This window comes from Mchenga conophoros, linkage group LG5, assembly GCF_057382185.1.
Source record: "Mchenga conophoros isolate Kocher_MC1m ecotype Shallow Benthic linkage group LG5, M_conophoros_male_GT1.1, whole genome shotgun sequence".
Lineage (NCBI taxonomy): Eukaryota > Metazoa > Chordata > Actinopteri > Cichliformes > Cichlidae > Mchenga > Mchenga conophoros.
This window is the reverse complement of record NC_140530.1, coordinates 35,435,442-35,460,545: the sequence shown is the minus strand read 5'-3', so window position 1 is coordinate 35,460,545 and position 25,104 is coordinate 35,435,442. Positions and strand designations below refer to the sequence as shown.

Here is a 25,104-nt window from a genome sequence, read left to right as displayed (position 1 = left end):
TGAAATGAGAACCAGTAATTTTGACTTGGATGGCATCTTTTTTATTTATTTATTTATTTTTCAGTCAAAATAAACTCTCATATATAATAGTAAGAAATGACCTCGAATTAGTGAACTGTGAACTGAGGGATTGCACAAAGGTCCAGTATACAATCAGGCAATGTCTTGTAGAGTGCAAGAATACAAATAAAATGAAAACACAGAAAAACATTAAATCAAAGACGTGTGACCTAACTGTATACACACCCTGTATTTGTTTTTGTGTGTGTCAGCAAAAAATACTTAAAAAGGACGAAAACATCTATTTTTAAGAGATTAGTTCCGCTTATGCGTCCTTTCGGCTTTTATTGTGAAAGCTTCCAGCGGAAGTCGAGTTTCTCCGTCCCGGAAAACTTGACCACGGTTCTTCGTTCCCAGGGTTCCGTGAGAGCCGTTTGCCCCACCCCGCCTCTACAACGCTATCTATCTCAATGTTCAATTCTCAGAGAAAAAAAAAGGTGGGCAAAAATAATTCAGGGTAACACAGCAAAGAAACGAGTCTCACCTCCCCGACCGGTTCATCGGAGCAACCGCGGCCTGTCGGCGGTTAAAAATGACAGCGTCGCCGTTGGACCAGTGATTGAAAACACCGCGGTATGTTCATGTATCATGCACATGTAACCATAATCTACCATACGGATTCAAAGGGAATACAAAAATCCGAGAGACTTGACAGCGCCTTGTACCTGCGCCAAACGGGAAAATAACGGAGGATTTTCCACGAATATCACCTGGATATCGCGCTATATTCAAGGACATCCAGCTGCCAAACACCGCCTTAGCTCGGCCCCGGAGAAGCTTTCTGATGTGAGGAGAAATATAAATTGACGTTACGGAGAGAAAAAGGACGGAGAAGGGGCCTTGTTTCTTTCCCCCCTTTTTTTTCTTTTCTTTTTTCCTTTTTTCTTTTCTTTGGGGGGTGGGGGGGTTCTCGTGAAACCTCAGGAAAAAAAAGCCAAGCACCAGCATCTACTTACGGGGGAGAGGAAATAATTTGGACATCGGCTAAAAACGGGATCTTATTGATAAGGCTCCTATATATAATGTGACTGTTGTGGTGGAGACAGAAGCCCGGGTTGTAGCCTGATGATTCACATGCCGTCATTTTAAGAGGAAATATTAATTTTTTAATTTCTCCCCATCCGCCCTGTTAATGTGCTTTTTTTCCTGGCCAGCCTGAGATAGGATTTCAAATAATAACCTGAAATTATATTTAAAGGGAGAGTCGATGGAAAAAAAGAAAACGGGGCTCTTTTTGGTTGTGAGTGGAAATGAATTGAACGGCAGAGTAGTGAGGCATCTGCCAAAGATGGGCTCCGGAGGAGACATTTGCTGAGGAAGATTTAACATCAAAGCTTGAGAAAATATACATACGTGTATATTTAAAACAAAGGAGGAAAAGAAGGGGGGGTAAAAAAAATACACCTTTAAGGAATCTGGACCCCACCACCAGCACCATCGCCATCCCTAGACACTCATTCATGTGCAGCCAGAAGCTGGAAATTTTACATCCACTCTCATATCAATGTTGATGACTTCATTGCGGATTTACAGTGGGGGAAAAAACTACAGGAATCAAGCATCTGAGAAGGGCGGCATCGTAGCTCTGCTCCTTTCTGACTGATCTGTTGCTGATAAATTGCCAGTAAATATCCACACCCCCCACCCCATCCCCTCCTCCACACATACACATTTTGCCAAAGCCTGGTGAAGCTCACTGTCTACTACCTGGCGTCTACTTCTTCTGCATCTGGCAAGATACATGTCACCCATTTGGAGCCAGGTGTTCCTCTCTTGGGCCAGTCTAGGAATTTGGGATTGATTTAAAAAAAGATCCTCTCTTTTCTGACCATCACCCTCTTCTTTCACCCACCTACCCCAACCATATCAACCGCCCTGCCTCCAAACCCTGAACCTGCAACTGGGTTTTTGGGAAGATGGGCTGCCTTGGCAATAGTAAGACTGAAGACCAACGAAATGAGGAGAAGGCACAGAGGGAAGCCAACAAAAAGATTGAGAAGCAGCTCCAAAAAGACAAACAGATATACCGGGCAACTCACCGGCTACTGCTGTTGGGTAGGTTTTGTGAAATTTAACATTACTGTTTCCATTTTGTTCCTACAAAACAGCATTTTCACCTGTTTAACTCATGTTGGTGCCACTGTAGCAGACTGTACCCATGAAAAGTGTGTAAGGACCACTGTTACAGCAAGGCATCAAGAACTGATGCAACGCCATGAAGTCCCGACTAATTCGCTTCAAGCGTCTTGGCACAGGACAGTTGAAAAAGCAGGCCTGTCTGCATTCATGGGATATTATGGAGCATGATTGCAGAACATGTGAGAGAGAGGGGGGCAGACAGACACCACCATCTGTGTGAGGGAACCACACACACACACACACACACACACAGGCACCACGCAGAGGCCGGGAGGCCACTCGCGGGCGTTTGTGCATGGCTCTTTCTCACCTCCACACATGTAAAAAAAACCAAAAAAAACCAAACTTGTGATCTGGTTCATTTGTGGCTGCTGCGTACATCCTGGTTGAGCCTAGTTTTCATACTGCATATGACATACTTTTTTTTTTTCTCTCTCTCTTTTTGCATAATCCGTCCACACCACCCACTCTGGAAATTAATATCCTCTAATTAGCCATTATTTGGTAAAGCTATTTTTGGCCTCATCACGAGAGCCTTCCTGACATGATGCAGTGTGAACCTTAAGGCCAGCCCTTGTGCTGGACTACAGAGTGCAAATTAGGATTACTAGTTTGCCTTGAATGCCTGTTTCTCTCGCTCTACGCCTTCTCTGAAAAGCAGGCCTGTAGCCTGGCTGGCTCCTGGTGCTTGGGGATGGAGATGTGATGGCCGGGCTCCTTTCACACTCAGTTTTGCAAGGACACGTTGAAGGCTGTTCTTATCCAGAAATTTATTTTCTTAATTATTAACATCAGGGTTCAGGGTCTAGCAGTTTTTCTCCTGAATGACATGCTCGGGGAGAGAATAGTTGTCTACATGTTGGAGCTTTTTTTTTTTTTTCCTTGGTCCTTGTCGCCTCTGGAAGAAGGGGCAGACTTTGGTGAAAGTGCACGTGTCGTGCATCAGCCTCCCTATGTAAAACTACACAAGCTAAATGTATTTACGATTCAGTGTTGCATAAAATGCGTAGTACAAGTTAAAAGTAGTATCCTAGTGTTTAGTGCTTTGCCAAGGTGAGGTAGAACAATTCATGAAGTTACCTGTGGTTCCCAAGATAAGGGTTTGGGTCACAGGAGAAATCTAAGGGGTCATGAGGTTTGCTTTTCTGGTCTGTGTGTGTTGCTTTGTGACATAATGGGTCTCAAAATTGTTCTTTAAATGAGACGTTTAAAGGGGAAATCTCTCTTTGGAGGAACTGCCTTTGGAAGAGGTCACTAGCCAGAAGTGGCAGGAACCACCGGTTTAATCTTTAACAATGCAGTGTGTATAATACGCTGACCTTTTTGTTTTTTTTAATGTAAAATCAGAAACTGCAAAGTAACAAATACATGAAGTAATGTTTTAAAAGAGGATATTTCCTTCTTAAACACAGTGAAGTAAAATGCACTGTTGAAATGGGAATACTCAAGTAAAACTCAAGTTTCTTCATACATAAGATAAGAGCAGTCAATGATAAGAGCAGTAAAAAGAGATAAGAAAAGTAAAAGGTTCTTGACTCTTAGGTTGGGTACATCGAGGTCTCGCCTTTTGGCTTTTGTGTAACATGCACTGTTTAAAAGTAGGTAAGGCCTGTGACAGGGCAATGTCTGTGCACAATGGACAGGACTTCTCTGCTAAGGTGCAACATTGTTGTAGTTCAAATCATTAAAGGCATCGCTGTTTAGTGCTTCCAGGACTCGTCTAACCTTGGAACATCAAAATGCCTTCCATCTCTGCTCCTTCCTGGATATTTTAGTTGCTTGTACAACTTCATGAAACTCTTGTCTGACTTGTTGTTTCTCTGCTTTCAGGGGCTGGTGAATCCGGGAAAAGTACGATAGTCAAACAGATGCGAATATTGCACGTTAATGGCTTCAACGCAGAGTAAGTTTCGCTGGTTCCCCCTCAGTTCACTATTCACTAAACACTCCCACAGTTTCTCTTTAGAGTAAAGGAACCCATTTAGATGGATATCTGCTCAGGTACTGACATATTTGTTGACCAAATACCTAAATTATGTAATGATGTTTTGGAGAGGAGTAATGGGGCATTAAGAAGATACCACTGATACAAAATACCTTTCCCACCAGTCTTCAAGTTTTCAGGTAGAGCAGGAGACTTGGTTAGTTATTACTTTTAAAATCACCTTAAATACAGAAGTAAAAAGAAGCATTGGATGTTACTGTTCTTGCCTATAAATAATTTCTTTAACCATATATTTAGAAGTGATGAATTAGCAGCTGTTTCCAGCTTGTTTTTATATTATAGCTAATAGAAATACTGTATTTGAAGTGTTAGTTGGACAATGAAAGAAAAAACAAAATGTTATTGGATTCATTGTGAAAATGGTAAATCAGATTGAAAGCCTTTTATGATAACTGTTTAAAAAAATATTCTATACATGTCTATACACCAACAAATTCCATATATATATCTTAGTATTTTATCATAGTGGGTTAAACAATATGCATCAAGTGCAGTATTTTAAGAGGCATTTACCTTTTTATAAAACCTCGTAATGCAGCGAGTGTAAACTGTTTTTAGATTGCAGAAGCACTGCTGCAGTAGTTCCTTACTTTGTATTAACTTCATGCACAGCAGGATCTTCTGGTTTTTACCTTTTCTAAAATCAGTAGAGATGCATGCTGGTTAAATATACTCCACATTGTTTATAAGAATTAAAACAGACTTCCAGGTCCTTATGTCACAGCCCGGCTCGACGCAACATAAAGTGTAGACTGAGTCCAGAGTTTGCAGAAACATTGGTTTTATTTTAAATTACTTAACCTCAGCTAAAGACGACAGCCCGTAGAGCATGAAGGTAAGAAGTGGCATCTTTCCCTGAGCCAACCTGAGGCATGCCTTTATCCACGCCTCGTCAGGTGTAGACAATTGGGAATTAAGCCTCTGCAACACCCAGAGACTCTTTCTTCCAGAAAACCATTGTTAGTAATGACACCTGTCGTTAAGTGCACTGAAGTCAACGTGACGTCGGCAGAGCACGTACTCGCGTTCTATCTACAATTAGCATCAACCAAATCAGTGAGGAGACAAACTCCAGTTTGTCCTGACCTGTTATGCTTGTCATTTATATGCAGTCTACAGTGGCTGAAAGATAAATGTACACCTTGGTGTCAGTATAAGGATAAAAAAGTTTATTTAATAAGACTACCAATGCCGGATGAATATTTGCTAGCCGAGTTGCATCAGACGGTCTTTCTTCTGGCTAATGTTAGCTAACATTAGCCTAACTGCTGGTATGGACTGATTACTGCCCAACATAACAGGTGGACATCCTTCTAACCAACCACTTCCTGTCTAACTTTGTCACTGGTACAATAGAGCTTGATTTAAACATTTCCATGGTAACACTGATCTCCTGTCAATCACACTGGTAGAAGATCGCTGCCATTTGATTGGTTATAGTTTTTTTTTCTGCAACATGGTGAATATAATGTCTTTAAGGAAGGTTGATATCATACCATCGTTTCACAATATCAAACCTCGTATTATGTTCACTTTGGATCGCTACAGTATTATGGCTCATAATCAAAATCCCTATGGAGAATTCTGCTGAACTGTGTACCATCTGAAGTAACATGAGTTTGTCTTTTTTTGTACTTACTGCAAGTTTGCGTTGGTGTCTGGGTTGTGCTGTGAGCCAGCTGTTTGTTAACATTACTGATAAATAGACGCAGTGACTGAAAAAGGTTGCTTAGAGAAAGTTTAAGCAGCAAAATGCCTTTTAAAGGTAATTACACAGCTTTAGATGTGCTTTATGTTGTCTCGCATTTATAACAAAGAAGTAAAAGGTTTTTCCTTTTGGTAAACTGTAAAATTTACTAAACATATTCTCACTTTTTCAACCCGATGTTCTTAACAGAGGGGAGGAGCTCCTGTCATTCCTGTGAGTCAGGAAAATAAAGTTGTTGGGGCTTTTTTGTATTGTTGTGTAGCAAATTAGTGAAAAGTTGTGTGGCACAGGAGGAAGGCTTTGTCCTTGTCAGCTTTTCATGTGGAAACATGGCTTTGGGTGCTTTTAGCCACCCTGTCTTGTGAATTTCCTAAAACTCCTTCCCAACTTGATGCAGTGGAAATAAAAGTCACATTTTTCTATTCTTAATCATCAGTTTCCTTGAAAGGGGTTTTGGGCTAGAAGAATCATCATGTGCTTATTTTTGGGTCGCATCAAACAGACGCTTCTCACAGACCCAGGCGCCCCGGTGCAGTGATGAATTCCCAGTCTTTGTTAGGGTTCCTTTTCACTCTGTGGGTTTCCCCCTCTGCATGCAAGGCTTTGCCATTCAAGGTAAGGTCAGGCACAGGTATTTGTAAGGAGCCGGTAGTGGGATGATGATGATGATGGTGTTTAGTGACACACCAGGAAATGGGTGGGGGACACGAGAGATGACTGAGCAGGACAGCTCCTTTTAATAGAGGTGATCTGTTATTTACTTATTTATCTTGTGGAGGTCCTAGTGTGAGGAATATAGCATTTGAGTGAGTTTCATTACATTCACATGGAGCCTCAATTCCCTCACTCATGTTGCTTCCTCACATCCTGGCTCCTCCCAGCTAGGATGGAGGTGAAGCTGCCGTGTGCTGCGTTGTTTGCTGCTTGCTTGTATACTTTTGATTGGCTGGGATTTCTTTATGGGTAGGGTTATATCACCACATGCTACTTTGGCATGTTCTTAACAATGCTTTCAATCACTTTGTTGTATTTTCAGGCGAGTGGGAGTGTTCACATAGATGTAGCCAAAAAGCATCAGGACAATATTTTTTTATTTTATTTTATTATTTGTTTTTTTAGACAGGCTACAACTGTTGAGTCAACCAATAAGCCAACTGGAAGAAAATATAAACAAGTTAGACAAAGAGAATGAAACACATGACAAGGTTGGGTCGCCAGGTAAACCTATAGACTAACATCAAATTGAGTATTTGTGCCATCACCATTTTATTTGTTTTTTTAAAATAAATCGAGACATTATGAGTGAGAGATGGATCTGACTGTGAAGCAGAGGGACGCGAGTCATAGGCTAGCAACTTGCTTTTTAAGCTCACTTTAAAGCATACCGTGGTAATATAGAATGATGTTAATAATTTGATATAAAAGCTGTAGCCTTATGAATTACAGCCTGTTATCTAGGAGATTTGATTTAAAGCAGCTGAGTTCAGAAACTCACATCATTTCTTTTAGATTAATGACAGTTTAACTGGGAGAAAGGACTGACTCTGTTGGACTTGGTAGGTCAACAGTGGTCAACAGAGTGCACTCATGGTTGTACTCGAGTGTTACCTGAGCAAAGCTTCCTTTAGACCAGGGGTGTCAAACTCAAATACACAGTGGGCCAAAATTCAAAACTGGAACAAAGTCGTGGGCTAACATTAATATTTATTGAAAAAAAAAATCTTCCTCCAGATATGAGAATGAATCTTTTCTTATGGACTCAAACAAGTTTTGCTGAAAAACTGAATATGGAACAAGCAAAGCTTAATACTAAACAATATATATATTAGCTGTATAATACCAGTAGGCCAGCTCTAATAGTAATTTGGTGTGGCTTCGCGGGCCAAATGTAATTAGGCTGCGGGCCAGAGTTTGACACTTATGCTTTAGACCGTAGAGAGATCACAAACTCAAACACAGTCAGGTTTTATTTGACCTTTTATCAAGTTATTCACAGACTTGCTGTTAGTTAGTGATTACTGACTGTGACACATATGTTCATAGCAGGAAAAGTACCTGAAGCTGCTTACTGCATGTGTTTTGGTGAATTTTGTCACATAGAGTCAGCGACTGGTTTGACCAGCAATCAGAAAGGAATCGATTAATATTTGCCTTGAAAAAACAAAACAGGGATGTGTGCAAAAATCCTGTGAAAGCAATTTTCTGAATGGATTTTTGTACTTGGGGTGGATTTCTCTTTTTAGCCTGATTGCGTTTCATGTCATTAGGTCAGTTGCAGTGCGTGTTCAGGTCTTCTGTGCTTTTTTGACTTGTTTTTTTTCACCAGTCAGGAATATATCCTACTGCCATGAATTTAAATGGCAATTATTTAGAGAAATTGGGTGCTTTTTAAAAATATTTGTAAATATGCAGACGAAAGAAATCTGTACAGCTGTGTTGGTCTCTGTATGGAGAAATAGTCATAGGTGAGAATGAGGATCACTGCAAAAATTCACATCTGGAATAAGGCAGAAAGTGCTCAGAATAAGTGACACGGGGTTGTTTTGGAGAATTTGTGCTGCTGTTGTGTTGCCTGTTCTGATATAATTGTTCTTAATCCACCTTATTATCAACAACGCTTTAAAAGATTCGAATATCAATTTAGAAATGACCAGCATTCATCCCAGAAATATTATATTTTTGGTTAAAATATTGACATATTTTACTATTTCAGTGCCAGCTAGCGATGGTAGCTGATTAAAATGCCCACATGTGCTTTTATATTAACATGTGAAGTGGCTACAACTGGGAAGTATTGTTTACATTTTACATAGGACGCATGAGCGAGAGATATCCACCCATGCCTTTAATTTAAAATCTTTCCCCTCAGCACAAGTTGTATACGCTTAATTTTAGGGTTTGTATTCTTGCTGTAAGGTTAAGTAGCCCATTGTTGAGATATTTGTGGAATTCATTATCAAATCTGAATTTCAACAACCAGACTTTTGTGTTTTGTCAGGACACATTTGAAGGAATCCAGCACTTATGTTTCTGTGTGACGTCAGTGCTTCGCGATATCAGCAAAGCTCACAGATTGCATGAACTGCCATGTTGTGAAATTCTGTTTATCTCTACAACGACAAGGAAGGACAAAATGTGGACCGTATTATTTAATTTAGCAGTACTTTGGGCTCCTTGGTGTTCATGACTTCTCAAACTATAGTACAAAAATGTACTATAACAATCAACTAGCTGTGTGGTTTAGTGCTTAATGAATAGGGATGGGTATCGTTTAGGTTTTATCCAATACTAGTACCAAACCGGTACTTTTGAAACGGTGCCGGTGCTCAAACGGTGCTCAAACGGGTGCTTAAAGAATGGAGAACACAAAATTGGTCCAAAAACCTCTCATGGTCAGCTTGTTTTTTGTAAAAAGATAACAATGTTAGCCTTTTCTGCAGCTATAGGGCATATATGGTATCACTCTTGGCTGGAAGCAGTGCTTAAACACTGGAAAAAAACACAAACTTTGTCCAAAAACCTCTCATGTTTAACTGTTTCCCTCTTTTTCTTTGGTCATTTTAGCCTTTTTGGCCAGGGTGAAGGGAGTATCTGCCATCAAACAAGAAGACAGCCGCATGTAACTACGACGGTGTTTGCTAGTTCACCTTACGTGCATTAATGTAATAACGTGGTTAGCCTACTCAACGTAAATCACACACGAACAACATTAAGTTACTCACGCAGAGAAGAATGGCTGCTGCTGCCATCATCATCCGTCATCATTTCTGCTACACTGGCAGGGCTAGGGGCCAGGACTCTCCTCTCCGGGTTTTTGGGGGATGTTGCATAACAGGCAACCCACCCGCAGTAGATGTGCTCGGTGTGAGGTCTCGCAGCAAGCTATCAAATACGGCGCATTTCTGGGCTTTTAAAAAAAACGCTATGCGTCGCCAGGTGTTTCATCGGATTCAAGGTGTTACTTCCTTTGACAGTATCACAGTATCAGCTTAAAGCACTTGTTGCTGCTGAGTTTGCATATTTTGCTGTGAAGTACAGCCAGACTTTTGACCGCTTCGCCTTGGGCATTTTTAATCTGTAGCTCTGCTCTAAAAGAACGTACCTACCTGGACCCGCCTACTATCCTCGGAAACGTAAAATGATTGGCTAGAAGTGTATCACAGCTCAGGAAAAAAAAGCACCGAAATAAAGCACCGAAATGTGCGCTGCTTTTCGGTCTGGTTACTACCGTTTATGTCAGAACCGGTGCCATCATGGCACCGGATACCGGTACCCATCCCTATTAATGAATGTCATTGTCAAAATTAAGACAAGCTGTTCTGTTCTTCTTTGGTATCAGCAAAATTCAGTGGTTGCACTTGGTCAGCAAATAAACAAAATATCTGTGTATGTGGGGCAGTCGTAATACTGATGTCAGATATAATTTAGCTCTAGGCTGACAAATACATCCTGGAGAAGTTAATATTACACAGCACATTTCCACTGGAATCCACTGGGACTGACACTGAAGAAACAAAACATCTCTGTGTAATTACAGTTTTTATTTAAAAATATTGTTTCCTGTCCCTGTTGCACTGCGATGGCCATATTTGGATTTATAGCTGTACATGAATATTTCTTTAAATGTCATCATTCACTGTTAACCTTTGTAGCTTAGGTCAATTAAAGCTAGTTGCCATCTATGCTTTTAAGTGATAAATAAATAAAGCACATGCGAACTCTTCTCTTCACAGGGAGAAAAAACAGAAAATTCATGATATTAAAAACAACATTAAAGAAGCTATAGAGGTAAGACACTGTTCTTTTTTCCTTTGATAGATGAATGATGTTTCTTTGTAATGTTCTGTCTGATATGCAGGTTTTTGGCTAAAAGAGGAAAAAACATGGATTATAGCTTCTTAAAAAAATAAATAAAAAAATCCAAAACTCAATGCTGTATTCTAAGCGAGGAGGCTTTCAGTCACACATTGCTTCAGACCGGTCAGCGACCCCATGTGCGCTCCCAACCAGCTGGGAGTCGTTACAAAAATTTGCTGCACCACAACTCTCCTTGCTGTTACTTTGGGCAGTACCACATTGTCACAGTCACTTGTAGTTTGCATCATCTCGTCTACAAACACCCACTACCCACTCGCTGGGTGGTGGAGAAATTTCAAAAAGTGCAGAAGCAACCTGCTAGCGACCAAAGCAATCAGATGGAGGCTTGCGGTGCAGTCTCGAATACCTCCAACCACATGGGGAATACAGATTTATCACTAGCAGGTGGTGGTTGTTGGCGATGGCTAAACAGCCTCTAGGCGTGGGTGACTGAGGGGCTAAGATGATGAAAATTTGTATCTAAAGCCGTTTTGAGGCAGTGTAAACACATTTATGAATAATATTAATGAATGAGGCTTTTTGTGTTTGTGTGTTCTTTTCATACAGACGATTGTGGCGGCCATGAATACGCTCACACCTCCTTGCCAGTTAGCCTGTCCTGAGAACCAGTCTCGGATTGATTATGTCCTGAACCTAGTAAACCAGAAGGATTTTGATTTTCCTACAGTAAGTTCAACTGTACTTCATCTCAGATCTCTGACTTTTAAATGCAGTTTGTTTCCTTCTGCTTTCATTCGAACCTCTTGATCTGTGTGTAAAGAAAATAATGAATGTCGTGACACAATGAAACATGTGATCAGACAATAAAACAAAATTGAACAGCACAATTTTTGAAGAGCAATTTGGTTTTAAACAAAGCTGCTGCAAGTTAATAAATCAAATCTCTTTTTCCCCAGTGGGTGTTTTTTGTTGTAAAATCGCTCCTGCTATTTTGCACTAACAGGTGTAAATGTGTCAGATTCTCATTACTAACCTGCTGAATCTTACAGGTGTTCTGGCTAGTTGTGCTAGAGGTGAGTAAGGTATCACGCGACAGCCTGTATGAGTCCGCCTGGTGTGTTTGCGTGGTGATTCAGTAATTAGCAAGTGTGCTTCCGCTTGGGAGGTTGTCAATTGAATGAGCCTCTCACCTGAGAGTACCACACCGCCGATTAACTCTAATTGTCTGTAATAAACCTAAATGTGTCCAGAGGGACATGTCTTCCATAAACGCGTAGACCAGTCTGCTCCCAGCGGCCTGGGAGGAAGTCGATGAAGGTCCCACCACTGATCTGGAGATTGATTCATTGATTTATTTGCTCATGTCTTTCTGTTATTAAGACTGGTGTTCCAGATTAGTTGATCAATCATATTTTACAAAGTAATGTTCACCCTTCACTGGACGCCCCTTGGGGTTGAAATCTGCGGCCACAGAATCAGTTTGTGTGTTAAGTATTCTGGCTTTAAATTTGTGTTTCGCTACTGAACAATCTCCAATATTTCAGTAAGTACACAATGACCGCAAAATTCAAGCTTTTTTTTGTTAACTATCTAACAGTGGGCAGTTAATTAAATTTTAATTTCAATTACAATTTTGCATCCAATGATTATTTAAAAAAATAGATTTTTTTAAAATTACATTGATCTTTAATTGAATGTGGCACATTGAGTACTTTTTTGCATTTTTACTATAGCGAATCAGATGTTGAATGTGTTTCCTCCACCCTAAAAGCCCAATCGCTTACTTTAGCTTAGCTAGAGCCAAGATCATGCAAAAGAAGCAAAAGTTGAAAATGTTTCAATAGATGAGCTTATGTTGGGAACAGTTTGTTGCAGCTATGGATGAGGTGGTCTCTCACCTGGTCCACTTTTGGGGACAGAGGGGTCAGGAGATGTTGGCTCTCCGTTTCTCTGTGCGTCGCTGCGATGCCGGTGTTCTGTCCAGTCAGCTTACGTTCTCAAATCAGCATACACTTTATGACACCCTGACTTGCCAATTTACAGTTTGGCATACAGACCTTTTGTCGTCTGTATGCCGAACTGACGGCTCCTGTTCACATGGTGGAATTATGTATGTATGCTACTCTGATTTGTCTGCTGAGATGATGGAACGACCGGTTTCCTGAGGTGGGTTAGTGTATGAAGGTGCGCTAATACTGAAAAACACACCATTATCTCTACACCAGATCAGCCTGTGTCCTGCCCTGCATCCATCTCCCTTTCTTCATTTATCTGGTTGTTTTTCATTTAAATTATGTACTAATTTAAAATTTAAGGAAATCATACATTCAAAAAAAGTGTTGTTGTTTTTTTTGTTTTTGTTTTTAACACATTCAGTAAATGCATGTTTAAAGTGAATGAATATTTTGTTTTGGCCCTATAACTATCCCCATTATCTGCTGACAAATCTGACAATAAGATTATGATCATGCAACCACACACAGTGAAAAACACGTCCTTTGCGTTTGGGACGCCATCTGTGAGAAGCTGACAATCACTGTTAAAGCAGGGATTCAAACAACCGGGTCTTTAATAGTGATAGTTTCTGATAAACGGGAGGAAAAAAATCCCTAACTTTAGTTTCCCAAATGTGAGTTTGCAGCTTTTCTTTTTTGTGATCTTATACTTTCTATGTTTATTGTATATAGGTCAAATTAACTGATGAGTAAATCTCTATAAGCAGAAAATAAATGAAACTCCTGAGTGCAGCATTACTCAGTTGTTGTCTAACAGGGGAGCGGTTACATAGAGGGAAAAGAACACAGAGTCTGTGTTTTTCCAGCATGGTGGCCTTAGTGTTTAAACTGGTTGCTCCTTTCGTGTACATTTGTCTTGTACATTTGTCGTTTACAGCTGAGTTTCCAGTAAAGAGTGAGCGTATTTGTGTGTAAGCAAAAGGAAGTCTCCTGATATTGTCTCTGTTACGTCATGGCAAATTTATTATGTGGGCCTATCTCGAGCTGACCCTTCCCTCGGGCTGTCCGTCCGTCACTAGACTTCCACTGCAGGAGGGAAAAACCAGAACTCTTTTTAATTTTAGGGTGTTGAGGATTACAGTAAATCCAAACGTGAAGGCAGTGCTGTTAGTGAAGTACTGCTGTGATTTTTGAAAAGCTCACAGTGATAGCTGGTTATTTAAAGCAGTGTTTAAAGAGCATCAAAAATTGAACAGTTTGTCCATCTGAACGCGTATTTGTTAAGGAAAGAGAAATGATGGGGTCGGCTCCTCCTCAGCTGCCTCCTCTTCCCGCTCCCCCTTGCCTGGCCTTAGGGTCTACTGGAAACCAGTTTGACTGGTTGACGCTGCCTTTCACTGTAGACAGACAATAAGCATAGGGCTTGTGTTGAATATCCACAGGCTTTTTGTGAATTTCCCCTCGAAGCTTTATGTCTAATCAACAATCCTCATAATTATTATTCACTAAAATTACTTTTTCTTTGTAAACATTAAGCACTGAACTTTTTTTTGTATTTTAAAAGAAAAACTTTTGTACTAACTTAGTCTTTGTAGACTGATTTTTGCATACCTGTGCTCAGCTGTTTGCAGCACACAGCATACCCTATCCTTAAAAGCCTTTCGATGGTAAAAAGAAAAGGAACGTTCAGGGAGAGGAGCAAAGGAGTGATCCCTCTTTCAGGACAGACAGGTGGGGTGTGTGTGTTTACAAATTCACCAACCCCTTCACTTTCGTTTTACAGTAACAAATATGCAGGAAGTCTTTAAATGAAAGTGACCATGAAAAAGTAAATAAGGCCGAGATGCATCAAAAAAGGATGGGAAATAAATAAAGGTCATCTGTGGATTTGGCATAAAGATTTATCTGTGTTTTATTTTATGCTCTTATCATTTTTCATTGTCTAAGTGTATTGATTTGCAATTAAAAATAATATATAAAAATAAAAGACTTAGTCATTCACACAGACACCCCTGCCTTAATAAACACATACACTTCTAAAACATATAAATGATACTTTAATTCTAATTCTGTAGGAACCCTTTTAAATATAATTAAATGATAACTGCAGCACAGCATCTCAGATTGGGTCTATAAGCAAGCTCCAGTTCTTAACATGAAAACTTTGCATAGCTATTGTAGCTTTTTATACAGCAGGAAGTTTACAGTCCTGCATAAACTGTAAGGGAAAGAAACTGGTAATAAAATAACAAATTTATTGGTAAAGCCATATTTACATATTACTGGTTACTGTATTATTTAACAAAATAAAGTTAAAAAAGAGAATAAGTGAGTTAGTTGTTACTCCTAACTGAAACACTTATTTTCTTCTTAAAGCCAACATTGTTAGCTGATTTACAAGCTGGTCTGACAAAACAACCAATGGATACAGATTTCACCCAGATTTAAACTTTCCCACTTTTTTATGTTATTTTAATTATTAGATTCTTTTGGCCTTTTCTTTTTGTAGTTGAGCTGATCATGATAACAAATTACATCCTTTGTAGTTGTTGGGTTTTTGTTTTTTGGCAGGGTAAACAAATTATTAAACGAAATTATATTTAGCAATATTTATAAAAAGTTTTTGTGTGCACTTTTTTTTCTTTGCTGCAATTTATTTCAAATGGTGCTTATTGCTTTCGATTGATCATTTATTCTGAAAAATGTTCATCTGCTTCTATTTTCTTAACTGTTTATCCAGTTTAGGGTTGGAGGAGCATTAGAGCGTTTCCCAGCTGACACAGCTTTTAGCTATCCTAAACTATAAATTCAAAGCCCTTAAATCCAGGATGCAATTACAGTCTCACTTGTTTTTACGTCATTACATTCAGTTTTTCTAAGTTGGTTCAGAAGGAAGTTAATGTCATTGTCACGATCATTAGACCTTCTGAATTCCAGCACGTCCAAAACGTTGCTCTGAGCTCTTCCCACAGTCTACAGGGATAAATTAAAATAACAATAATGAATAAGACTGTGTGTGTAAAGACAACAAGTAAGTGCATACAGTTCACCTGTATGCATGCACTTTGGGGACGATCAATCAATCGGATACAGCGAAACGTTAAAGTTAAAATCCACATGCGTAAAATAAAATAAATTCTAAAAACTGCAGTGGCGGATACATGACCAGTTAGTTCTTCTGTTAAGTAACAACTGTTTCCTGAGTTGAGCAGTGCCTTTTGAAAAAGTGTGACAGCACCTTAATGCCAAACATTTATGTCATGTGCAAAATCTCACTTTGTGCAACATGTCAGAAGATAAAAAGTTCCCAGGGTTAACTTTTCAGATGAGTGTACTATGAAGCAAGATTACCGGTAGTGGGTTTCTGTGGAATGCCGAGCTGAAAGCCAAAGTTTCGTGCGCTAATTGAACTTAGCTAGATCACCACAGTCGTTTCAGAATCACCGCGTTTAGAGCGTGCTCTAAGAGCGATAAAGATTTTCTGCAGAAGGAATGTGTTTTATACATGTAACCTGTTGATCCATACCTTTAGGAAGCAGACTCGTTGGGAACATGCGAACATGCAAAAGGCCCTGTGCTGCCAACCTTTCCCAAGTTTGTTTTATACTCTGCGAACTGCAGCTAATTGTGTTTTTAGCCTATGAGTAAAATCGTGTTCACTTTGATCTGGTGACGAATTAAACTTATTTCTACAACTCATGCATTAGGTCATGTGACCCACCTGAATGAACTGAGTAGCCTATAATATGTTTTATAGTTTCACACTTTGCACCTTTTGTAGTCATCAAGTTAGAAACACACAGCAGCTTCTGATAGCGTACCATAATTTAAAAAAAAAAACCCCAATCCCATGTCCTCTTTATTTGTTGCATTTTTGTTTAATTTCTTATATCCTGTATGTATCTTAATCACCTATCCCTCTGTCAGAAGTAGGCGACATTCAGTCTTTAAATTCTGTTTGTAGGAATAGTCAAGGGATACATCAAATGCCCCCTTTTTACATGAGCGTGCGCAGAGCCTAAAAAAAGAATGGGTTAACAAAGAGAGCTAGTTACCCACCCTCCCCAGCTAATGTAGATGAAGCCTAGCTATACTGGACTTGCTACATAGCAAGTTATATCTCTCAGAGTGTTTTGATTCTAGCCCAGCTCATAGCCTTTAACTAGTCTTTACTTGTCGGACCAACTCTGCAGTGATAGGTGGAAAACACAGTGCCCAGCATTTGGTTAACAATTACACTGAAGCTGGTAACACTTTTATGGCGATTTTCAGTAACTTTGTCTATGTTACTTTCCACACACTAACAATAGATTGCCACTCATATACAGAACGTACAAATTACCCAAAAGGCCACTTCTCTAAAGTGAAAGGCTCAGCTGATAACCCATGACTTCTACTCATTCCATTATCCTACTTAATCCTTCCTGATTTTTTTTTAATAGTATACAGTTTAACTCTATGTCTCATAATGGCTTATTTGTGCCTGTCTCCATTGTATGTGACAATTCTAGATCACAGTGAAGATAGGCCCCTGCGTAGTGACAGTGTAGCCTTGTGTTGGTACAAAGCTCTCCGTTTCTACATGAACTCTGTGAACTGCTCTGTTTCCTGCTTATATCAGTTTGCTCATCTGCTGCTCCTCGGCGAGCCGGCCTTTAACTCCAAACTAAGCTGGGGTGTATCACTGCCCCCCTCGGCTGTCCTTAAACGGTTTCAGCCATCGAGAACCAGATGAAAAATACAGCTGTAAGAAAGGGACACAGGCCTGTCCAAGATCACACTCAACTTTTTCATGTATAACTAGTCACTAATATTAAGAGCAGATCGTTCGTTTGTCGGTCCTTCTGTATCCCGCCTTGTAAACGCTACATTTCTTGAACACTTTTCAGGCGATTTCATGAAACTGAACTCGGTTAAACTGATTACACTATAGTGATCAGGGTCACAGTGACATCACAGGAAATATAAACAAATGCTTAATCCAATAAAATAATTATGCGATGGCATTTTATATTTAAAAGGTCAAAGGTAAACTTCACTGTGACATCAGAATGTCCTGCAAAAGCTGACTAAATGCGACAGCAGTAAGTGTTAGTCACATTTGACCAACTTTAACTGCTTTCCCTTTATTATTGTAGGGTCTTTACCTTACAGTATAAAGCGCCTTGAGGCAGCGGTTGTTATGATTTTCCGGTATATAAATATAACTGAACTGAATTGAAGTGAACATTTGTGTGACGAATAAAACGTGTATACGCTACATGTGGTTGCAAACAATTATGTGTTAAGGCTAGCTTAGCACATATTTTGGACTGTTTGCTCAACTTTTGGAGGTCAACACAGCACATGTTGCTTCCTGTGTGAAAGGCCCTGTAAGTTAATGATATCCAACATCTGTAATGCATAATGCGTGGCCCAAAAGGCCCCCAAAAATCCAAAAACATGCGCTGTTGAGAGAGAGAAAGTGAGGAACATACAGACTAGGAGTTTATCACTTCCAGCACAAAGAAACATCTGACATACAACACTGGGTGATTTAGCCAATTGTAACTGGGTAACATAAGTTGACAGATGTAAGCTGAATTGCTAAAACGGTATGAAGTCTTAACTTTTACTGGCTCTACTTTGTTTAAAATGTCTAACCTGTCTGTCCGGCGCCCTTCATGGTCCCCTCGCCTCACAGTGAACAAAAATGGGGAAAAGTTGGAGATAAGCGTCTCTGCAAATTAGATCACGTTGCAGTTATTTAAAAATCAGGACATCAGAAATATTTTGTCTCATTTGATAATAATGATGTCTGGCTGTAGTTTCTCCACACACCTGCCGAAATCTGGGCGTGCACTTCTCCAAACACGCCCGTGCATTCCCAGAAACCTTGTGGATATGTGACGCATGACTATAGGGAGGGAGATTTGATTTATTGTAAATCGTAATTGAAATTAATTAATGCAACTTCAGGTGTTGGTGGAGGTTAACAACCATAAGGTGGTAATTCTTGTTTTTACAATCAGTTACCCTGTTTCCAGTCGCAGAAAGCCGCAGATCTCAGATGTGTTGCTGATCCAAACAAGCTTTTGTCTTTTCAGGAGTTTTATGACCACGCAAAGATCCTCTGGCAGGACGAAGGTGTGCGGGCATGCTGGGAAAGGTCCAACGAATATCAACTCATCGACTGCGCACAATAGTGAGTCTTTGCTTTTCTTATACTATTTTCACCTCTGTACGTACACTAGCAGTTAAATACGGGCACATTTCTAAGAACTTCCTTCTTCGGGTTTTGACACTCAAAGGTGAGACATATAAACCATTTAATGTGTGCTCTGGGGGGGGTTGGGTTGGGTTGTTTCCCTGTGGTTTATGTGAGCTCAATGTGTGAAGATAAATGGTGATAATGAATGCAGTGCTACTTTGTCAAGTGTATTTATTTTGGCTAGTTTATTTTAGTAGTTTTGTAGATCATTTCTTTAGGCTGGAAATAATGATGTGTTGTCTCTTTTTTCTTTTCTTTTTTCTTTTTTTTTTAAAGGATTTGTGGACTTTGTTATGGTGTTGGTATTTTGTTAGTTGGTCCACCACTTTAGTATTGACTGAAATATTTGAGCTACCATTAAATTGGTTAATATGAAACCTCTGACTCACGTTAGTTGTCCCCAGTGGATAGTTCCCTTGTGGGGACACCAGGGGATTCCCTTTGTAGTTTGGACTAAAACCTTTCTATAAAGGTTAAAGCCACTTTCAGTATGAAATGTTGCAGGCAGTCTATACTTGCAGTTGTGGCTTGTGTATGCCAAAAATGGCATCACAGCTGCTGGTGTGCAGTGTCCTTTGGTGACGTTTTGGTTTGCCATGCACCTTCTAGCTTTTGTAACCTGAAGCCTGCGATTATATGTTCTGCAAAAAAAAAAACCTGCTTAAAACTTAGCAATCGCTTTGTTTGCATACTATTATGACCATTTAAATTTTCTTCTCAGTTTTGACACTTACCCATGCACGTGTTGACATAGCTTATTTATTAAAACATGGATTTTCCACATGGTAACGAGTGCTGTTGAGAGCATGCCAGAGCAACAGGTAGCAATAGACCCCAACACATAGAAAACTTTATAGAAATATTGAATCCTACAGACAATAACTTTGTGCACATGAAAAACTGAAAATGAAGGCACGCACAGCATGTGGGCAAAGGCTTGATATTCAAGTGTTTATCATTGAAAAGTACACTGCTACTTCTTGTGCTCACATTTATGACTATGGTGCTGTGTTGACGTCACAGTTCCCTCAAGCAGCCACTAATGTGTCAGGCCAAACTGTGGCATAATTAGTAAAAATGTGTTCATTGCATTGGTTCAACTATTGTTCCTATTTTGTGCTAATTAGCAAATATTAGCTTAAATGTTAAGCTAAGGTAGTAAAAACGGTAAATGTTAGTGTCATAGCGTCAGCATTTAGCTTAGAGCACCTCAATGCCTCCATAAAGCCTCAAAGAGCTGCTAGCATGGGTGTAAAGAAGCATCACAGATGGCCGGTGTTGGTCGCACCAATTAATTGCGATTTTGGTCATTTTCTGACTAAAATTTGTGCTCACCCAATCTAAAGTTTCCATGATGCTTGGTTACAGATGTTCCTGCTGTGAATTGGACTGTTGAAAGGTTTCGTTTCCATGTGCTGGCAATAGGTTTTTTCTGTCAGGTGGATTTTTGGTTAGTCTTTGCTAAACAAAGTGCAGACCTTTTGGATGGTGATAGTGTGTGTGTTTTCACTGATGGGGAATTGGTTAATCTTCCTGGAACATCTTTTTGTGTTTTCTGCATTGAAATTTGGAACATATTTAGAGGAACATTAGCTTGAACTTCCCCAACCCGTGCCGCCTGACTCTCCCTCTGCTGTTCCAAGCACGTTATCTTTCCCTTTGGTCTTTGGTCAGTCTGGCTTCATTATAAGACACAAAACGATCACATGCGTCAGTATGGGACGTGTGCTGACTGTTTCATTTGTCGTTGTGTGTTTAAAGCAAGTATCAAATATAAAAGCTCTCATAGCATTATATTCGTCATTTATTGCATGGTCATAGCATGCAATAAATGACTAGATATAACGGTGATGCATGAATTCAAATGGCATATTTTACTGTAGCAGCCGGTTAAGGGGGAACTATTTTTAAACTGCTTCACATATAATTAGTTATCGAGTTTCTAACCTTTGGGTTTAGATCAAAAGAGGAAGGAGTGAAGCAAAAAGTAAAGTTGTACTGCACAAATTCATGTTCAAATTGTAAGACTTTTGATATGTTACAAATAGTTAAATCAACTATTTGATGAAACGCTTAATGAATGACTTTGCCTCCCAGGATTTACTGTTAATCTGTAGGGACTACATGCCACCAGGTCCACCTTCAGCTCTGTGTGGCATGTTTTACATAAAATCTCACTGTAGTAACTCAAGCAATCAAATGAATGAGGAGTGAATTCTGTATACATTTCCAAAAAGTAGAATTATAAGTTCTACTGCATGTGAAGTTGTACTTTGTGCCGTATTTTTGATGAGTGTACTCAGTTACTTTAGTTACTCAGTTACTGTCTTTGTGAGCGTATGTTGTCATTGGGGGGTGTGTATGCATGTCATTTCCATGTTGCAAATGCGACCACAGTTGTTTGTCGCAGTCACAGTTGCGTGTGTGTGGCACTCTTATGTTTTGTGGGAGGCGGGTGGGCTGACAGCACAGGCTGTCAGTGAGATGATCATGAAAAACCATCACTGTAAGAAGTGTGATTGAACACATGCGGCGTTTCACGCATCTGAGGAGAGACAGCGATTGAAAATGACAAAAGATCGAAAAGAGAGATTGAAATTGAATGAGGGTTTTCCTCTGTTGCAGGAACCCTCTCCTCCCTTCTCCTCTCCTCTGTCCTCTCTTCTCCTCTCCTCTCCTCTTCTCCACACCCAGCAGCCCCAGTGTTATGATGGATCAGATGTTGGGCTGGGTGGCCAGACCGGAAGTGCTCCCCTCCCCCCTCTGTGTGCTTATGTAAACGGAGAAGCAGAGAAAGAGAGAGGGGAGAGCTATTTTTAACCCAGGCAGGCTGCAGAAGGAGAAAGAATGAGCGACTGTGTTAGAAGAGAGAGACAACTTCAGCATTATTGATGAAGGTTGTTAGCATTAAATGAAAATGTCAACCCTGGATCAGCACAGGAAAAGTGAGGCCCACCATGTACACCTCCTGCCTCTCTCTTTGCAAAGATCACCTGACCCGTGTCATGATCGGGGGGGGGGGGGGGATAAAATCAGGAAAAAAAAGGGAAGAAGAAGTTGACATGGCACTGATGCTTTGTCTCTGTGTGATTAGAAGGAAGTCACTGAAGCTTCACCGGTTCTCTTTTTGCTCCGTCATGCTCCGCCGTGATGCATCATTATTGTTGCTGTTTTTCCCCTATGCATTGAGGATGCACTCTAACTGTAAGATGTTCAAATGCAAAGTCCACTCAGTGCCTCGTTGCCCCCTCTGCCCAACAGGGCTGAGGCGAAGGGTTTGTCAGGTTTCTATTGTCTCATCATATACAGTATAGCAGTGTGTAAGTGTCGCTGTAAGTGTAAGAATTTTCAAGATAAGTGGAAAAGAGAAAAAAATCGTAATTTTTATTTATTTATTTTTTCAAATTGCTTTACTCATCACTTCACAGACTCTGTTACCTCATACACATAACAAAGGCGAATCCAAGCTTCTTTTGGGCGCTCCCTTGCTAACAAACAGCATGCCACAGTGGATGGCTTCCCATACTTGATTTATGATTTTTATGCTGGTTATCCTTCCTGACCTAATCTCCGAGGGTTTTTTGTCTCCTGCTCGTCTTGAACCAGGGATCTTTTGCATGTCAGACAAATGCATAAATCACAAATCTATGGGCATAGTACAGCCAGGGGTATTATTCTAAGTTTCTTATATTATTTGTATAATATTCCTAACCTTGCAAATATCCAGGCTTGCAGTGGTAAAATTTGCAAGACAAAAATGGTACATATATCCAGAAAATAAGAGGGATTCTTTGAGATTTAAGACACAAATTTATAAGAAACAGATGTTTAAAAGAAAGAAAAGTTGCTTTTATTTTTGCCGAGCTTCCACATCATGTCAAAGTGGGACGTTAGAGGTTTTGTAGGCCTTATTTGGCGAGTCACAAATACACAACAGTGGTAGTACAGACTGCACTTTCTACAGTTTTACTGCTGCTGCCATGTTGGATTCCAAAGTTGGAGTTGGTGTGACTTTGCTGACTTTCCGAGTGGGAAGTCCAACTGGAGGGGGCGTTTGAGCTGAAAATCCAGTGGAATTCTGACTTTCCACTTCAAATGGCATGCAGCATCATTCCTAATATAAGATGGACTATTCAAATATAGTCTTTTTTGCAGTTGGGGTTAGCAACAAGTGTTTATTTTATAATAACCCTTACATTTCTTATCATCATAAGAAATGTAAAGCATTTTTAAAAACCTCTGTGAAAGGGGAATATCACCTGTCCAAAGCTTCAGTATGGTGAGCGCAAATTATATTATTATTTTAAGAAAGATTTAATTGGATCAAAGATCAAGTTGAAACGTATCTGACTGCTGTTCCCAATTTTATAAACTTTAGGAAATATAAGGTTTGCTTTATTTTTTTCCCCTAAGGGCATGCTGGGTAATCTGGCCAGGTAGTATGGCAGTGTGGAGGAGGCTCTGTGGCTACAGGACACTCAACAAGATGCCATAAAAAAGAGAGGGATTAAAAAGAGAGACTTGTTTAAGTGTTAGATACTTGTTAACTCAGAGAGGGTTAAATATTTGTGTGGTTTCTTTTATTTATGTGGTATTTATTGTATGACAACATGCAATTGTAAAAAGTGCAGCATGGCTAATCTTTTGAAAATACTGCCATATTGCTCAAAAATATTCCCAAACTTTTTCAATAATATCATAAATTTCACGCATTTTTCTTGAGATTTTATTTTTTTACCTAAACCTCTGTAAATTTCAGGATTTTTCCTCATTAATTTACCAAATTAAGAGAAATCACAATTAATTGTTGAATAAGTACCTGATTTTAAATATGTCGAGTCTTGCACATATTTTTGCAAATATTTATTTATAATACACCTCTTTTATTTTATTTTTATTTTTGATATTATTATGGCTTATTGGAGGATCAACTAACTGTTTTAAAGTCATGTCCTTAGTTGTAGCTTCTTGTCATCTCAGTGAAACATCTAAAGGTTACACCTTTTTTCCATGTTTTGTAAGACTTTAGTGTGGGTGGTAAGCAGATTTCATCTTTGGACAGAGACAGATATGCTTCTAAGCTAAGTGGCAGCTTGCTTTTTGTCTGCAGAGGCATCGTCTCCTCCATCTCTAAAAAGCAGATTGCCACCAAATCTGAGCCCTTCCTTCAAATGAGAAGTAGAAAGACGCTTGTACTTGTGGCCTAAAGACAAAGAAATAATGCAAACATGTGGCCAAAAGGAAGTTATGGAAAACTAAGCCAATAATGAGATGTTGCTGACCAGTTGGAGACAACTGCATATTTGGAAACAGTGAACAAAGCTGTACATACTTTAGCACAAGTCCTTTGTAAGCTTTACACAGTCTTCACCTTTTGTGGATTTTTTGAAAATACCATGAATCATTTTGTGTTTGTTTATGATCATTGCTGATCATATGAAGATTGTTTTCCTGTAAGCTCTGTTCCTCACACCGAGAGGAAAAAATTGACTGGAGATCATTCTTTTAACTTTAAGGCAACATCAGCCTGAACTTAAACATTTGCTTCCCTGACTTTGTAACATGTAACAAACTGTACATCCAAAAATAAGTACATTATTCATGTAATTCCTCCGCAGGGGTCTTGTTTCATCTGTCTGACCCTGCTGTCATTTACACCGTCATTCTTCTTTACCTACCCTCTTTCTTCCTGTCTCACCTCCTTACACACACCTTCAGTGTGGAGTGGAGCTGTCAGGAAACAGATAATAAGTGAAATAACGTTAATTGAGTTCACGAGAACACATTACGTAGCTGCTTTTATTCTCAATCTGTGAAAAATATAAATGAAAGCTAATTTGAGAGAAAATGTTTTTTAAGCATTTGCTGAAGCTGTCAGACTGACTTTTATTTCTTTTTTTAAACGATTGATAAAAATGATTTGATGCAGAGCGTGAACTTTCTTCCAGGATATGCACAAGCATGTAAGGCAAGCATAATTGTTTGAGCTTTTCAGCCATGTCGACACACTGAGGTCAAGTAAAAAAAAAAAAACCCCAAAAAACTGCTGTAATCAGACACGGACAAGTTGCTGGTATAGTAGCCGGTGCACAGCTCCTGGTATGTGGCTTAGTAAACACGGAACAACGTAAAATTGGATAAATTAATTATTTAGTCTCTTGAACCAGAA

The 25,104-nt window shown here is 39.5% G+C and overlaps 1 protein-coding gene across 1 annotated transcript in view; it reads left to right on the top strand.

Annotated features, from left to right (window-relative positions):
• Window positions 1-365: 365 nt before the first annotated feature.
• The window catches only part of LOC146574993 (guanine nucleotide-binding protein G(s) subunit alpha-like), a 39,284-nt gene continuing 14,545 nt past the window's right edge, over window positions 366-25,104 (top strand). The window contains exons 1-5 of the mRNA XM_085275124.1: window positions 366-2,115; window positions 4,030-4,102; window positions 10,646-10,700; window positions 11,337-11,456; window positions 18,772-18,869. Coding sequence (XP_085131250.1) covers window positions 1,977-2,115; window positions 4,030-4,102; window positions 10,646-10,700; window positions 11,337-11,456; window positions 18,772-18,869 — 485 coding nt within the window. The 5' untranslated portion in view covers window positions 366-1,976. The remainder of the gene's footprint in view (window positions 2,116-4,029; window positions 4,103-10,645; window positions 10,701-11,336; window positions 11,457-18,771; window positions 18,870-25,104) is intronic.